The sequence below is a fragment of the Protomyctophum parallelum genome (assembly GCF_964188405.1).
Source record: "Protomyctophum parallelum genome assembly, chromosome: 14".
NCBI lineage: Eukaryota > Metazoa > Chordata > Actinopteri > Myctophiformes > Myctophidae > Protomyctophum > Protomyctophum parallelum.
The window spans coordinates 27466249-27484709 of record NC_139709.1 but is presented as its reverse complement, the minus strand read 5'-3'; the positions used below and the strand labels follow the sequence as shown (position 1 = coordinate 27484709).

The 18461-nt window shown below is 45.1% G+C and overlaps 1 protein-coding gene across 2 annotated transcripts in view; it reads left to right on the top strand.

The window, feature by feature from the left end:
* LOC310870627 (laminin subunit alpha-3-like) overlaps positions 1-18461 on the top strand; it is an 88742-nt gene that overhangs the window by 56844 nt on the left and 13437 nt on the right. For both annotated transcript variants that reach the window (XM_083781885.1, XM_083781886.1), the window contains exons 35-54: positions 1762-1906; positions 2013-2153; positions 3487-3648; positions 4111-4212; positions 4685-4768; positions 5167-5397; positions 8538-8651; positions 9957-10075; positions 10408-10488; positions 10812-10912; positions 11347-11397; positions 11900-12051; positions 13106-13216; positions 13944-14055; positions 14292-14465; positions 15075-15271; positions 15365-15481; positions 15785-15939; positions 17788-17929; positions 18288-18387. In XM_083781885.1, coding sequence (XP_083638011.1) covers positions 1762-1906; positions 2013-2153; positions 3487-3648; positions 4111-4212; positions 4685-4768; positions 5167-5397; positions 8538-8651; positions 9957-10075; positions 10408-10488; positions 10812-10912; positions 11347-11397; positions 11900-12051; positions 13106-13216; positions 13944-14055; positions 14292-14465; positions 15075-15271; positions 15365-15481; positions 15785-15939; positions 17788-17929; positions 18288-18387 — 2591 coding nt within the window. The remainder of the gene's footprint in view (positions 1-1761; positions 1907-2012; positions 2154-3486; positions 3649-4110; positions 4213-4684; positions 4769-5166; positions 5398-8537; positions 8652-9956; positions 10076-10407; positions 10489-10811; positions 10913-11346; positions 11398-11899; positions 12052-13105; positions 13217-13943; positions 14056-14291; positions 14466-15074; positions 15272-15364; positions 15482-15784; positions 15940-17787; positions 17930-18287; positions 18388-18461) is intronic.

Below are 18461 nucleotides of genomic sequence, written 5' to 3'. Positions count from 1 at the left end.
AATGCATGAGGTTCAATGGGGATGCAAGGGTGGTCATTAAGACCAATCCGGCATTTTTACCTAAGAACCGCCTAGCTGCCCCGGTTCCGGTGGACTTGGCGGCGTTCTGTCCGCCCCCCTTTGCCTCTGAGGAGGATAGGAGGAGGCATAACCTCTGTCCGATAAGGGCATTGAGGTTGTATTTGGACAGGACTAAGGTGACGAGGAAGACTACACAACTGTTTGTCTCCTGGGATCCCAAGACTGTGGGACTGCCTATCTCAAAGGTTAGGCTTTCCCAGTGGATCGTGGAGGCTATAGAGCGGGCCTACTCTGGTAGGGATATGGTGCCTCCCGTAGGGTTGAGAGCACATTCCACGAGAGGTATGGCTTCATCCTGGGCCCTCTGTAGGGGGGTCTCTGTTCAGGATGTTTGTTCCGCTGCAAGTTGGGCGTCGTCTTCCACCTTTGCCACCTTCTATAGACTGGATGTGACAGCAGCGCCAGTGGCGCATGCGGTCCTGGGCGTGGCCTCCAGTTAGGTGGAGAGACTTGGTCCCCCGCGGGGGACGTTGGTCTTCTCCAGGGCGTTAAGACGGTTGTTCTGTCGGCCCCTCTTAGGCACATTTGCAGACTTAGGTCTGATTGGCCTTCCCGTTGGGGTACAGTAGTCCTGTTGAGGGACGTACTGTGGTCCTTTGCTCACAGATAAAGGTACGGGCCCTAGGGGTCCAGACTTCGTGATGACAATAAGGGAGTTAATGAAGTCTCCCAAAAGTGAGCAGCCTTGCGAAGCTGTATTAATAGAACTAGGGGTTACGTATGTAACCTAGGTTCTATAACAGCGAGCAAGGCTGCTCACTAAGATTCCCTTCTTGATTGCTTGAGAAGAGAACAATTGTTAACGAATGGAGACGTGACGCTGAGGCACGCTTATAAGTGCACCCGGCGGGCGGGGTCTTCAACGTCATCACGTCTAAAGTCCCAGCCTAAAGTCTGTGAGTTTATTTGTAGTGCTTCTGTGTTTACGCCAGGGGGCGTCAACTCCCAAAAGTGAGCAGCCTTGCTCGCTGTTATAGAACCTAGGTTACATACGTAACCCCTAGTTTTATTTGGAAAAAGAAATACATTATAGATAGCATTTTTACATAGGACACAAGTGCAATTCCCAAGATTTCTTTTTTTTTCACCCCTCTTCCCTCCCTCATCCGCCCTCCAAGTGGCTCCATCTCCAATGTCTCTGTATAGTCTTTTTTCTTTAGATGAGCTACATATGACATCAAGTCCACACTTAAACAGGGGCAACAGGGCAATATCACTTCAGATTGTACATTTCAGAAGGATAAAAAGAAAAGAGTGGGCAGAAAAAGACAGACAAAAAAACAACCACCAAATAAACCAAAGTATTTACATTATTGCTGAGGGGGACAAAAACAATACAGCTTTGGTCTTCGACCATGAGAGAAGGAAAGGTGTCTTAAACATTTTCTACAATCATAAAACAGGCAATGGACCAGTGAGATCACACGTCGTTTGTGTATCTTATGATTATTATCTTATATTATTATGTTTTGTGTAAGCACATTGAATTGTCTTGTTGAAATACTGATTTACAGTGTATTATACAACGGTATCTTGTATATTCAGTAGCCTATGTATACTTCTAATAAAGATATAAAGTAAACCTCTCCAGGGGCATTAACCAAACCAGATGGCAATATAATGCAAGTCTCAACTAGATTACATAGAGTACAAGTCAATATCTGTGTATTGTTCGTGCAGGTGCAAACCTCGGGTTGGGGGGCGGCAGTGTGACCGTTGTGCAGAAGGCTATTATGGCTTCCCAAACTGTGCACCGTGTGACTGTAACCAGGGTGGGGTCACGCTAGATGTATGCCATCCCGACACAGGGAAGTGTGTCTGCAAGGTCAGTGTGGTGTAAAGTACAACATTATGCCATTTTTAGCTTTGTTCCGTTTTGCCTCGCCTTGTGGCCCTCTTCTCCTCTTCTGACCTCCATGTTGTTGTTGCAGAGAAACGTTGTGGGTGACCGGTGTGATGCGTGCAGGGATGGCGCCTTCCATTTTGACCCGTCCAACCCCACTGGCTGCACTAGCTGCTTCTGTTTTGGAGCGACTGGCGAGTGTCAGAGCTCCAGCAAGCACAGGGGGAAGGTCAGTGTATATGTTTTTGAGGGGTGCTGGCCCCTCCTATGCCCAGCTTTGTGTCTGTGTGTACCCCATAGCGACGATTTGATTGGCTGAGGGCTTAAAAAAGTGAGGATAAACGACAGAAAAAGTAAGGATGCCAAAAGTGATTGGCCGGAATGTGATGATGTATGATGATCTATGATGATAAGAGCGCCCCTCACTTCACACGAGTGTGATTTTTTAAATAATTGCATGTCCATCAATGCCTGTGGAAATTGTATGCATGCAAAGATTACTGAATAATTGCAGTTGTGTAAATACTGTTTTTCATTTAATGTATTTTCATCATCATCATCATGATGTTATGCGAGAATGCATACTGAGTGGCTAAAAACTACTTTCTGGCCTTGACAGCCCAAGTCCTATCTGATTGCATTAAACAATGTTAAACTCACTTCATCTCTATACATCTCAAACTTTTACACAAAGCAGCTCTTCAGAAAAGCTATGTTAAATGAATCACTTTGATCTTACCTAGCATCCCTATTTTGGGCATACTGTAGGTGAAAATGTTAATGACAGTGGCAGGGCAGATCTACAAACTTATATTTTATAGCAACCAACCTATCTCAAACCCTCACCCTAACCCTAACCTCCCCCGGGGCAGACACCTAAACCTAACCCCAACCCTCTCCCGACCCCCAGTGCACCTCGGACCAATGCTCCTTCGGATCAATGGTCCGTCGGATCATAGTATGCCTCCCGAGATGACTCACTGTGGATATGTTCCCTGTGGGTAGTTTGTGGAGATGCGTGATGACTCACTCTGGATATAATGTCCCCTGTGGGTACTGTAGTTTGTGGAGATGACTCACTCTGGATTTAATGTCCCCTGTGGGTACTGTAGTTTGTGGAGATGACTCACTCTGGATTTAATGTCCCCTGTGGGTACTGTAGTTTGTGGAGATGACTCACTCTGGATATAATGTCCCCTGTGGGTACTGTAGTTTGTGGAGATGACTCACTCTGGATTTAATGTCCCCTGTGGGTACTGTAGTTTGTGGAGATGACTCACTCTGGATATAATGTCCCCTGTGGGTACTGTAGTTTGTGGAGATGACTCACTCTGGATTTAATGTCCCCTGTGGGTACTGTAGTTTGTGGAGATGACTCACTCTGGATATAATGTCCCCTGTGGGTACTGTAGTTTGTGGAGATGACTCACTCTGGATATAATGTCCCCTGTGGGTACTGTAGTTTGTGGAGATGACTCACTCTGGATATAATGTCCCCTGTGGGTACTGTAGTTTGTGGAGATGACTCACTCTGGATATAATGTCCCCTGTGGGTACTGTAGTTTGTGGAGATGCGTGGCTGGCGACTGGAGAGAGCAGACCAGGAGGAAGTTCCCTCAGTCCTGAACCCAGCAAGTAACACAGTGGTGGCAGACATCCAGGAGCTGCCTGCTGTGGTACACATTCTCCACTGGGTGGCGCCATCTTCATACCTAGGAGACAGGGTGAGTAGATGTAGATGGAGACTGCTGGCAAGGTCAAGACAAGTCGGTTTGTGCTTTATTTCATGACAGTTTTTTTCAGCAATTAAATGTAATTGAATTAAAACAATTATAATGTTTGGCAATACTTACAGGCGTGTCCAACCTCAATCCTTAATTTATATGTCATGTATAAACAATTTTCGAATGTAACCATTTGTACATCGTGCACTCTCATTGATTGATCGATTGATTGATTGATTGATTGGGCCCTGGTTCGCATCCTAGCCCCGTTCCTGAGCTCCATGCCCACTGCTCCTGATAGGATGGGTTTAAACGCAGATACCACATTTCACTGTAGGCCTATATACGCAAATATATATTGGCATATTCTGCAAAGAAGTACGGACCAAATTATTATAATTAACACACTGTAATCTGCATAGACAACTTTTCTTAATTCCTGTGGCTTCTACCTTTCCTCAGGTGTCATCTTACGGAGGCTTCCTGACGTACCAGATGAAGTCCTTTGGCATCCCCAGTGAAGGGATGACTCTGCTGAACACCAGGCCAGATGTTTTGCTTACTGTATGTAGGGTCACGATTCTACCTGTCATATCACTCTTTGTCAATGTCTTACGTTCCCTTTCTGAATAATGGCAAGAGTGACACTGGAAACTGACACAACTCCTCACACTGATGAAGGCTGGATAGATGAAATGTCTGTCTCTGTTATGAAGAAAATAAATAGAATTGAAATGTACTCTTTTTTTTTTAAGATATTTTTTTGCGGCTTACGCCTTTTTTATTGATTTTTTGAAGGGACAGACAGTAGGCTGACAGGAAACGGGAGAGAGATGGGGGATGACATGCAGTAAAGGCCGTGTCGGGTCCGGGAGTCGAACCCGCGGCACACTGCGACTGGATTACCAGTCCGGTGCCCAGACCGTTACGCTACGGCCTGGGCCTTGAAATGTACTCTTGCCACTGTATACGATCCATTACATTTATTGTCCCTTTCTGAATAAGTGGTGTTCATCTGGACTTACTGTATCCTCAGGGCCAGGACATGACGTTGGTCCACCAGACTCCAGAACCCCCGTCTCCAGACAGGCTCTATCAGGGCAGGGTCCAACTTGTTGAGGTGGGTTTTCACATGGTTTTACCCTTATTTAAACGTATAATAAGTGTGTGAGAATATATAATTTTGTAAAGAGATACACCTGCCCCATACCTGTACTTGCTCTAAATATAAGTTCTTGAAGGGGAAAACATACACTCTACTACTGTCTTCACTCCCAGAAGACTATTTTACTATTGTACTGGTAGTCGCTTTCAGTAAGAGTCAGCTATTTGCCATTTCACACTAAAGTGAGAAAGACCATTCATTTCATCAATGTTCCCACTTTATGTAATGTGATTTATCAATGTGTCTTATAAGTTGTATCTAATAAAATATAAATATTTTCATTAGTTCTCAACAGAATTCCTAACACGAGTTCCCGTATAATCCCCTCACTAAATCCTCCATTGTCCGTGCAGGGAAACTGGCGCCACGCTGGCACCAGCAGGCCCGTGTCCAGAGATGAGCTGGTGACGGTTCTAGCCGGTCTCGCGGGCCTGAGGATCCGGGCTCTGTACTTCACGCAGACCCAGCGCCTCGGTCTGGGTGATGTGGGCCTGGAGGAGGCTACTGACACCGGGGCGGGGAGCCCCGCCAGCACCGTGGAGAAATGTGCCTGCCCCGCGCGCTATTCTGGAGACTCCTGTCAGGTAGGGAGGGAATCCATACCGCCCCAAACTAGGGTTATTCTGGAGACTCCTGTCAGGTAGGGAGGGAATCCATACCGCCCCAAACTAGGGTTATTCTGGAGACTCCTGTCAGGTAGGGAGGGAATCCATACCGCCCCAAACTAGGGTTATTCTGGAGACTCCTGTCAGGTAGGGAGGGAATCCATACCGCCCCAAACTAGGGTTATTCTGGAGACTCCTGTCAGGTAGGGAGGGAATCCATACCGCCCCAAACTAGGGTTATTCTGGAGACTCCTGTCAGGTAGGGAGGGAATCCATACCGCCCCAAACTAGGGTTATTCTGGAGACTCCTGTCAGGTAGGGAGGGAATCCATACCGCCCCAAACTAGGGTTGTCCCCATCCGATCCCGTGATCGGAAATCGGGGGGGCGATCACGTCATTTTCAAATGATCGGAAATCAGTTATCCGGACCAAAAAACATGATCGGGACATCCCTAGTATCAATATTATATCCATATCATGATATTCGACTGGATATTGTCTGTGATTTTGGATATTGTACTATTGTGATATGGCATAAGTGTCCTTTAAAAATATGAACATCGGATCGGGAAGAATGTGTATCGGCAGATACTCAAAATCAAATCATCGGAAACGGATCGGGAGCAAAAAAACGTGATCGTGACATCCCTAGCCCAAACCCCTCACCCCACCCGCACCCAGCCAACCCTGCCAGCAATTCATACACTTGACCTGTTGTGTCTTTTTTTTTATTCAAGAAAAAAATAACACAGCCCTAATTTATAGCAGCTTGCGGCAAGCTAAACGATAAATGCTGCAGTATTAAATAACATAATGGAACTCCGGGCTGGCTCCGAGCTGGGCTATTTTAGCGTTGTTTAAAACCACGCCCATTAATTGTCTCTAAAGCCACACCCATTTAGCCTTGCAGGGTATATGAAGAAAGTAAACGGCCACATTGCTCTGTGTCTTCCTAGAGCGGCTCTAGCAAGCTGCTCTAAATAAAGGGACTGGGCCCGGGGCAATATTTATGTAGATAGGATGCTACGTTTGCCTCGTGACCCAATAACTCAGGCTTGAGATCAGTTGTGAGATGTTGTTGCTCGTTCAGTCATTGGTTGGAAGGGAAAGGTACAGATTGACCAAGTGCTTTTCTCAGAGAAGCCAGAACTTCACCTCTGTACTTTGGGGTCGTCCCGGGTCCTGACATGCCCAAACAAAGCGCCACGCCCTGGGTGAATGAGGTCAACTGTAAGAGTAAGAATTCATCAGCTGGAATGTACTGGAAAATACATGCCCCCATTGCCCCGAGAGCCGCACAGACAAACTGCATAGCCTCAGGGTGGGATAGGAAACACAATCACGCAGACATAATGTTAGTGATTATAAAGCCTTAATCGCTGTGTCATGGTTTTTCCGCCCATAAAAAAAAGAGTTGTAATCCACAAATTCACAATGTGTGATGTCTCTTTCTCAGATATTTGTGGGTCTTATCATAATATCATATCCAATTAAGATGGAAGATTCCAAAAAAGAATACGTTGAAAGTCAGGTGTAAATGTGTCCGCATTTTTCTCAGTGGTTGTCTTGTGTTGAGGAAGCCTGATTTTGTACATGTACAACCTATCTGAAGTGATTGTTTTGTTGGTTTTCTATTGTGTGATTGCACTCTAAGCACCGTTGCCAAAGCAGAGTGTCTGTCTACCTGTGTTTATACAGTACAAGCCATCTTTTGTATAGGGTGTTTCTGAGAGGAAATGAGAATATGTACCCTGAGGGAACACCTTGCCACATAGGGTGTGGCAGTGTTTCCCCACAGCCCCGATGTGTTTATGTGTGTAGCGGTATAGCTGCCACTCCCAAAACGACGTCTCCATTATGTTTGACTTGTGTGATTCAGAGATCTGTGTCTGTACTGTCTAGAGATGACTGACTTTTCTTTCAATCACACCAACATGCTCACACAAATACCCAAGCTAAACCACTATGGTAAATGTGTTTTGTTACAAGCAGAGGTTTTCCCACAATTGCTCCCATGACATTCTTGTGAAATTATGTATGAATGTTGTTTCGCTATTCAAAAGTAGAAACAATTTTGTTCTCGTCTTTCATCCCTGTGTGTTGTGCGCACGTTGTGCATGTGTGTGCCTATCCCAAAGCTGACTCAGGTGGGGTGAGTAGTAGTGATTGGGGCGTGTCATCTCCGCGTGTGCTTATGGCTGTGTGTTTAAGAGGCTGAGACAGTGAAGAGCGGGGAGTTATTTCACACAGACTAAACGATAGGAATGCCAGATACACGCGTGGATAGAAGGTGGCAGAGAAGGGCTCTGCTACAGACCCTGCTATGGGGGACTTTGCTTGGACTATGCTCTGCTGGCCCGAGGCCCTTTCAGAGAGGGGAGAGAACCCGCTACCCTCGGCAACATGACAGATGGACACAGGGGCTACGATACCCTTCACCTCATGGCCACGGAGCTCAGCATGTACAGTACCCGTCCGTAAATGACGCGGGTACTCAGAGGGTACAGTACCCCTCGGTACATGACAGAGGGCAGACCGTTAAGTACCCGTCTATTAAGGACATTGATGGCAGTTCTCAGATCCAGGTAAAATGCACAGATGGATGGATGGGATACCTGGGTTTGTGGATTATAGTTTTTAAGGGTAACATCAAGACTGCTGTCTTTGAGAGATCAGTGCATGTTTGGGGACTCCAGTTTTTAATCCATTTAATGACACTGCATTCAGGTCAAGTTATTTTCTATTTGAGCTGTGAATTCAGAATTGCACACTTGGTGACACACCCTTTTTAAGTACTGTTTAGGTCTGTCTATTTCAATAGTTCTTTTCTGTCACAATCTTAAAGCAAAAAATATACAATAATCCTATGTGTAATTAAAGTGTATTTAGATCTCTAATCTCAAGTGTACACTGATAAATGGTATCTTTGTGATGTATATTATTGTACAAAATTATTATTGTGGTATCCCATAATACCATTTACTAAGTCTGTAAGATGGACATAAATCCCCTAGCTTCTAACTTGACTAGGAGGGAAAAGGGAAAAGCTTTTAAACAAGTCTGTATTCATGATTGTTTTGACGGTGACGATAGTATTGTTGCATTCCTGTGTTTACAGAAATGTGCTCCTGGTTACTACCGAGATGGCAGTGGGCCCTTCCTCGGACGCTGTATTCGCTGTGACTGTAATGGCCGTGCTGATGAGTGTGATGAAAGGACAGGGAAGTGCCTGGTAAGGGACCAGTCTCTTTCACTTTTTAGTTGCGAACAAGCGGTTATAGCCAATGTCCATGTCTCGTTTTACAGTATAAAATCATTGATGGAAATGCAACACGTAATTATTGAATCTTCATTAGGCTCCCCATTAGCTTCCACAAAGTGGTCACTAGTCTTCCTGGGGTCCACACAAAATGTATACCATAAAAATAGACAATAGAATTGTGCTATATATATTGTGCAGAAAAATAAGCCCCTCTGCATATAAAACAGAGACAACAATAGCCAATACAGAGTGTTCACAAAATACGTAATGTTTCAACATGGAAATAAATCATTAAAAGACATTTGTATTTGACATTAAAAATAAGTTTATCTAAGTGCGTACATCCTAACTTTCTCATGCAACCGCTAGGCAAACAAAGAGCTGGTCTTAGCTTATCACAAATGATGTACAGTACAGTACTTGCTCATTTGATATATTACTTACTCACCTATACTCACTCACTAACTGATTCACTGTATCACTCACTCATTGCATCACTCACTCACCTGAACTCCACCTGGTCTATCTACTGAAAGGCAGATTGAAAGCGCTAATAATTTGGTGACCACATTTTGACACGCCTCAGTGATTGATTCAGGACATCAGCTTAGTCAGAGTCTAGACGGCTCTCCTCTGGGGCATTTATGTGGGCCACTGATGGGCACCCCACCCTACTGTATTATCTAGTGACCACATGGTGGCACCCTATGGAATCACATTAAGAATCGCTGACTTGTTCTGATTTGGCCTTACAGGACCCCTCCCTTCACTTTGATTTTTATATAACTTTTCATGTCACATTCTTCATGGATGGAAGGATGTATATGAAACCCTATATCTAAAAGCCCAACATTCTCTCCACTCTTGTGCAAAACACTCAAGATCAGGCCTGTGTCTGTCTGTATTGTACATCTGGGCACCCACAGCCACCTAGACACGCACTGCTGAACACCACTCTCCTTTGAGAGCATGGAAAGTACCCTTTGTGATGAAATGGCAGTGAAATGTTTGGCATTTTCTTGCGTCCAAACGTTCCCCATCTTACAGTAAATGGGAGCGGGCTTTCTCGACTGTGACCAACCCTGGTTATCCCACTTGTGTCAAATATGTCAAATGGCAAAAATTACCTGATCTACAAGCTCTCAACGCATCACTACATGATGCGTTGAGAGCTTGCAGATTTTGCACATCTATTCTCATCTCCGTCACTGTAGCATACAAGGCTCACTAAAGTGGTTTGAGAAAGAATATATTTGTCTTTTGTGTCTTTGTCAGAACTGTCAATATGATACGGCCGGGGACAGATGTGAACGTTGCGAGGAAGGTTACTACGGCAACCCTGCTCAGAGGACGTGCCGTATTTGCCCGTGCCCATTCCGTGTGCCAACTAACAGGTGGGTGTGAGACAGTATACCACTCGGCACCTCTAAAGTCATGCGTATGCGCACGCACACACACACACACACGCACACGCACGCACGCACGCACGCACGCACGCACGCACGCACGCACGCACGCACTGCTCAGAGGACGTGCCGTATTTGCCCGTGCCCATTCCGTGTGCCAACTAACAGGTGGGTGTGAGACAGTATACCACTCGGCACCTCTAAAGTCATGCGTATGCACACACACACACACACGCACGCACGCACGCACGCACGCACGCGCGCGCACACACAGAGTATGGTGCCATGAATAAAGCGTATGTGTCCCTGTTCCTCTCTAGCTTTGCAGAAGGCTGCACAGAGGTGTCTGGGGCGTTCCAGTGCGTCTGCCGAAAAGGATACACCGGAGAGAGGTGTGAGAGGTGAGTGGTCGTCATGGAGGGAGTGTTTGGATCAGTTGTTCTCAAAGTGCCGTTCAGGGACCCTCAGGGTTCCTTGAGGGGATTTCCAAATGGACCCTTACAGTTCTGTAACTCTGAGAGAGTACAAATTGATCCATTTGGTTCCATTTGAACACTCTCAGAGTTATGGATATGGTTATATAGATTAGATCATTGAGTTTATCAAAAACAACCATTATTAACCATTAACCATTATGTGCAAAATGTTATGTTTGAATTATTCTAATTACCAGCCAGATCTTGCTTGTTTTTATCCACATCTTACCCGTTTCTTACCCACACAGGTGTGCTCCCGGTTTCCATGGTGATCCACTAACTGATGGAGGAAGCTGTCAGCCCTGTGATTGTAATGGCAATGGGAACAACTGTGACTCAAGGACTGGAGGTGAGTTTAGAGATGCTTGTGTAATAATATAATAATTAGATGTAATAGAATAGAATTATTATTTCCTTTCTACTGTGTTTTGTTCATTTCACTTTCTGTAGTGTGTATACCATTCTGGTCAGTCAGTCAGTCAGTCATTTGGGTGCTGCTATTGTTGGCACTAGCCAGGACCAAGGGCCAGGGGTCCTTGAGGGGTTCCATGGGGGTCCCCACTCCCCAGGACCCAGGACCAGGGGTCCTTGAGGGGTTCCATGGGGGTCCCCACTCCCCAGGACCCAGGGCCAGGGGTCCTTGAGGGGTTCCATGGGGGTCCCCACTCCCCAGGACCCAGGGCCAGGGGTCCTTGAGGGGTTCCATGGGGGTCCCCACTCCCCCAAGCTACATTTGTTAACTCGCTCATTTTCTGAATTATTTATTGCAATCTCTCTCTATAGTGTGTAAGAACACAGAGCCAGGAGATACAAATACAGATGGATCATGCAAAGGTGAGAGAATGTCTAATGTTGTTATTTATTATTATGAAAAACTGTATGGATATTTATATATATACATACACACACATGCACGCACGCACGCACACACGCGCGCGCGTGCGTACACACACACACACACACACACACACACACACACACACAAACACACCCCTTTAAACATTATACAATAAGATGCTGTTTAAAACAATATAAGCATAAGACAAGGAGTTAATTAATTTTGTTTAGGACGGAGGATGTTGAGGTAGGCCCTACCTAGGGCAGAGTTTCTTCCTGTTTCTATTGTTGCTTCTTACCAGACTCCTGCGGTTTGAATGAAGTAGATGTTCAGCGTAGCCAAGGTATTATCTTCTCTACTACAAAGGTTTTGTGTGGCCCCAGCATAATTTGTCAAGCTCGTGGTGAATGAATTATTACTCTGTTATACTGTATATGTATACACACAGTCTGTGTGGTATGAGCGAGTGTCAATCAAATGCTGTTTATGCTGTTACAGAGTGCGATAGCTGTGCCCAGACTTTACTGAGTGATTTGGAGAAGCTGGATGCCGAACTGGACAAAATCAAGGCTCAGCTTGACAATGCCACAGCTAGTGCAACCTCCCAGGACAGGCTGAAGAAGCTGGAAAAGGCCATTGCAGACACCAAGGTACAGTCATTTACTAAAGAGACGGTGACATCGGCAGAGAGCACTGACAAATGTCAGAAAATGTAGATTAAATGTGTCCAAATTTGACTGAAGGACTGCCATTGGATTTCTTTGAATTTTCGTTTTTTCTTTTTTCATTTTTCAAATTGACATATTGGTTGTTCAGTTTGACCCACCAGTTTTGGAGATATGGCTTATAGAGTAATGTCTTGTCTTGAGTTGAGAAAACAGGCTTGAAAGGTTCACTTCTGTGGACTCTAACATAACACATGGGGCTGTATTTTGCTTATTACCTAACTTGAGTAAACTAAAGACCTGGAGGCGTGATCAATGCTCTTTGGCCACTCAGAATAGCCAAATGGCATTGATCAGGTCTTTAGTTTACTCAAGTTAGGTAATAAGACCTGGTACTTAAGACACTCAAAATACAGCCCCTAGCTACATGTTTAAGCATTTATTTCATATTTACATGTCGATTTCAGCTCTGACACGTATTTCAGACATACTCTAGTATGTGAAGAGTCTCCCTGTGCTATTAACTCATTTTGGATTTAAAAAAAAAACTCCTCTGGTGAAAAGCCGGAGGTTGCGCGATGGCAGGCTCTCAGTCAAATCTGGTCACAAATGATGTTGGCAATCATATTCTTCTCATTAACTTGCTCTGATGCACAATAATGTGTTTTTATTATCTTCTTCTCACATAAACACACAAACACTCACCCGGTGCGGCAGAAGCAGGGTGTGTTTTTCCAAACATTCCAGAGTTCCGCTGATAAGCGATCTCGGTGCATTCTGTCCCCGCGGGCGGCCTTGTGTGTCAACCACAGTCTGTGGTGTTGGCACAGGTTAGAAATGGCGTCATCGATGGTTAAGATTATTACTTGCGGCAAGTTGCGGGTGGTTCTTTCGCCCAGGGATTTCAGTCACGTCTTCATCATTTAACTTAAGTATTTAAATGTAGGCTATTTACTATTTACATACAGCACACAAGTATGTAACTAATTAGTCTCACCGACACTGTACAGCAATATTTGCTTTTCTTCCTGTTTTTCAGATATTGGTCAACAAGTTCCACTCCACCATCAACAACCAGAAGCCCAAGGTTCGTCAGCTGGAGGAAGATGTGCTCACACTCAAAGATGACATCAATCACCTTAAAGACAAGGTAGGCTACTGGGGCTTCCTATACCGACTGCTCATTGGCTGGATCACATCAGTGGGTCCAGAGTCAGACCTATAAACAATGGCCGAGTCCATGAGTGATGAAGCCATTGTTCATGGTGACTTAACGAACTAGCCAATCGCAGCGAAATAATCCCTCAGTCTAGGCTGAGGGATGTCACCCTCCAGGCTAATGTATCCTAATAACCGACCTTTTCTTATCATTTTGACACTGGGGGTGGTGCTACAGTACTTACATGGTCGAGTACATTTCCCTTCCAGTCAGCATGGATGATGTATTAAACTGGCACAGCCAAACCTCTATGTAGATACTGTACCCTGAACATCACCAGCTGAGTGTTGCCACTTCGAATGAAAAAACATCGCACACAGTCCGCCGCTCCCGAACTACTCTGCCGGGACTGGGAGGTCTGGCACGTGGAAGGACTAGGCTCAGTGGGTTGACTCCTGTCCGGGCCCCTCCTACGTCTCATCAGGTTCAGGACCTGTGCGTTGCACCAGACTCCCAGCACCAGACACTTCATTCAGGAGTGGTGGATTCTTGAGCTTCCAGAATCCATCATTTCAAATGAAAAGATCTCCAACGTTTCATACACGTTCCAGCCATATACAGTTCTAGGTGTTGACCTTGTCTAGGTGTTGACCTGTATTAATCATGCGATAACAGTGTGAAAAGGCGTGTGACGTTTACCAATAAACTTTCCTTTTAGGCCAACCAAAAGGCTGCTGATGCAAAGAAGGCTGTGGCAGATGCAGAAAAAACACACCAGAGAGCGAAGGCTTTGGACTCTGAAGTCAACAACATGCTCAGAAAAATCCAGGGTAATGGAGAATCTTATATTTTTGTCTATAGTAGTGTTACCACTTATTACTTATTGCTGTGTTTGCTTCCACTGCTCTTACCCTTGTTTTTTCCCTATTCTCACATATTGATTTGTCATTATGCATTAGTTTTATCTGTTTTTATGGCTTTCCATTATTGGCAAACACATGTATGCTGTTTCTTTTGCAATTGCCGATCTATCAAACTAAGACAAACTATTTCTGTGTGAGAGCAGCCCTGTTGGACCAACTGAAGGAGGCAGGCACCAGTGCCAGTGGTGACAGCCAGTTCAATGAAGACCTAGCTAAGATGCTGGAGGAGGCTCAGCGCATGGTGAAGGAGATGGAGAGACGGAACTTCAACCCGCAAAAGATCGCAGCTGAGAAAGAAAGAGACGAAGCCAAGAAACGTAAGACAATGCTGCCACAGTCAGATTTCACCGAAGCGTGCTGCTTTCGCCTTGATTAGATCAGTGTCAGTAAGCAGATTTGGTCGGTTGAGCTCAAACGAGAGCTGGGGTGTCACAAGAGTTAGTGTCAAAGTAGCCTGGAACTCACCTATGCTTTTTATGGCATAGGCACTATTAGGCAGCTCCCGGCAGGATCCGCCAAGAAACTATGCGCAGCTGCGCGACATGAGACTAATTACTTGGAGCGACAGAGAGAGAGAGGAGTGTGTGTGTGTACATGTGTGCGTGTGTGTCAATTTAACAAAGGTGCAGACGATCAGAAATCAGCAGAAATAAAAACGTCTGGGTTTCCGAGGCTAGTGTCAAAGTGTCTTTGAGCAAGATTCTGAACCCCTAATTGCTCCCCGATGTGCAGGTTGGTGCCTTGCATGGTTTCCTCCGCCATCAGTGTATGAATGGGTGAATTCTGGCTACATAAATGCACCACTTACCATTTACAAGGTTCACAGGTTCTCAAAATAGTGGTCACTAACATACAGAACACCTCATAGTAGAAATTAATGTTACTCTGTGAGTAAACCTTAATTCTATTCTGTTCTGTTCCTCCAGTGCTAGAGCATATCAAAGCCGATGTGAGAAAGCAGTGTGACCAGAATGAAGCGTCTGCGAAGAAGCTCCGGGGCCTGATAAAGAACTATGAGGCCAAGCTTAAGGACTTGGAGGAGGCTTTGAAAGTGGCTGGAAACACAGTCAAGAAAGCCAACACCCAGAATGGACTCAATGCACAGGAACTGGAGGATCTATTGGTAATGACACATAACACACACACTTTATCAATAGAATAGAATATTATATACACTAGTGTAATATAATATTGTGCTATATTATGCTCTTTTCAGAAACGCATCGCAGCCTTGAAGAAGGAACGCAATACAGTCAAGGATCAAATTGCCATTGCCGAAAACGAGCTGCAGAATACAAAGGATCTGCTGAAAATGCTGGCCGACAGTCAAAAGGTACAGATGACAAATTGAACCTGCAACATGTCTCATTCGACAGCATAACTCCATATAATTAAAAATCATGAATAGTCTTATTTCTTAGTATAAGGCAATGAATACCTAGAGAGAGTGTTTGTGCAGCGTGGTGAAACAGCTTTGCCTCTTACTCCACTCCACACAAATCAGCCATCAGGTCCGAACACGCCGTCAGATTCAGATAATCATCAATGTCTACGCTCCATATCCTGTGAAGAGATGAGGATGGAATTCCCCCAGTCTATAGCGCAACAGAGATTCACCTGTGCTTCTTTTCTGCAGGAATATGAGCAGCTGGCCGCACAACTGGATGGCGCCAAGACTGACCTGACCAAGAAGGTCAACGAGATCTCCAAGGCGGCAGCCAAGGAGGACATTGTGAGGAGAGCAGAGGACCATGCTAGGAACCTTACCAAGCTGGCCAAGGAGCTCCAGGAGTAGGTTTACTATGCATACACTGTGTTTAGGACATCCAGAAGTAGGTTTACCATGCATACACTGTGTTTAGGACCTCCAGGAGTAGGTTTACCATGCATACACTGTGTTTAGGACCTCCAGGAGTAGGTTTACCATGCATACACTGTGTTTAGGACCTCCAGGAGTAGGTTTACCATGCATACACTGTGTTTAGGACCTCCAGGTGTAGGTTTACCATGCATACACTGTGTTTAGGACCTCCAGGAGTAGGTTTACCATGCATACACTGTGTTTAGGACATCCAGAAGTAGGTTTACCATGCATACACTGTGTTTAGGACCTCCAGGAGTAGGTTTACCATGCATACACTGTGTTTAGGACCTCCAGGTGTAGGTTTACCATGCATACACTGTGTTTAGGACCTCCAGGAGTAGGTTTACCATGCATACACTGTGTTTAGGACCTCCAGGAGTAGGTTTACCATGCATACACTGTGTTTAGGACCTCCAGGTGTAGGTTTACCATGCATACACTGTGTTTAGGACCTCCAGGAGTAGGTTTACCATGCATACACTGTGTTTAGGACATCCAGAAGTAGGTTTACCATGCATACACTGTGTTTAGGACCTCCAGGAGTAGGTTTACCATGCATACACTGTGTTTAGGACCTCCAGGTGTAGGTTTACCATGCATACACTGTGTTTAGGACCTCCAGGAGTAGGTTTACCATGCATACACTGTGTTTAGGACCTCCAGGAGTAGGTTTACCATGCATACACTGTGTTTAGGACCTCCAGGAGTAGGTTTACCATGCATACACTGTGTTTTAGGACCTCCAGGAGTAGGTTTACTATGCATACACTGTGTTTAGGACCTCCAGGTGTAGGTTTACCATGCATACACTGTGTTTAGGACCTCCAGGTGTAGGTTTACCATGCATACACTGTGTTTAGGACCTCCAGGAGTAGGTTTACCATGCATACACTGTGTTTAGGACCTCCAGGAGTAGGTTTACCATGCATACACTGTGTTTTAGGACCTCCAGGAGTAGGTTTACCATGCATACACTGTGTTTAGGACCTCCAGGAGTAGGTTTACCATGCATACACTGTGTTTAGGACCTCCAGGAGTAGGTTTACCATGCATACACTGTGTTTTAGGACCTCCAGGAGTAGGTTTACCATGCATACACTGTGTTTTAGGACCTCCAGGAGTAGGTTTACCATGCATACACTGTGTTTTAGGACCTCCAGGAGTAGGTTTACCATGCATACACTGTGTTTAGGACCTCCAGGTGTAGGTTTACCATGCATACACTGTGTTTAGGACCTCCAGGAGTAGGTTTACCATGCATACACTGTGTTTAGGACCTCCAGGAGTAGGTTTACCATGCATACACTGTGTTTAGGACCTCCAGGAGTAGGTTTACCATGCATACACTGTGTTTTATGACCTCCAGGAGTAGGTTTACCATGCATACACTGTGTTTAGGACCTCCAGGTGTAGGTTTACCATGCATACACTGTGTTTAGGACCTCCAGGAGTAGGTTTACCATGCATACACTGTGTTTTATGACCTCCAGGAGTAGGTTTACCATGCATACACTGTATTTTATGATTGTGATCGAGTGATAGATTGGTGGTATTCAGGGAATATAGGCTCTTGTTTCCCGTGACTTTGGTTCATTTGCAGGTTTAGGAGCACTTAAAAGTGCTTAATAACTGAGTTATAATTATAATAGGAGCCAAAGATTTACCTCGAAAGCAAAGCTTTCGGAGTAGACAAGTTTGCCCCATTTTTCCACGTTGCGTATTGACATCTCAGTCAGATTCATGTGTTTACGTGCATCCTTTGTCCTGTCCAACAGTGCCGTGAGGGACTCCAGTGGCGGTTCGGATGTGCGTGACGCCATGGATGCTATCAACGCCTACAAGAACATCACAGATGCCATCAATGCTGCTGAGGCGGCAGCCAATGAGGCCAAACATGCAGCCGACAAGGCCCTGAATGTAAGTTTCTCGACTACACACACACAAACGAAACACAGATAGTGGGCATTTCAGTGCGATAGCTTGTAGATCTGCTATTATTTTATATTGTTAAAAAAAGGTTAAAAAAAAATAGGGATGCAGAACATTTTTAAATTGTGATGTTTTCAACCATAAATATCCAACATATCAGAAGGGAAAGGGAAATTAATGTATTTAATTTAGTCTGTCCTGAAGGGCGATAACGCATATCCCCACTGGCGATAAAAATGAATGAATAACCAGAGTGGTGAAAGCAGATGCATACAGTAGATTCACCTCCCCATCCTCTCCAGCAAATCCTGAGTAAGAGCTTTACAAATGCTTTCCCCCCTTTTAGGACGTTAAGAAAGACGACCTTGTGAAAAGAGCTCGAGAGCTTAAAGACAGCGGCAACGACCTGCTGAAGGAAGGAAAGGCGGCGACGACGGCTCTTCAGGGTATTCAGCCACGTCACTATAGTTTCCAGTCAGTCTATATCAAACCTGGATAGCTCAGTTACTAACTCTAGCTT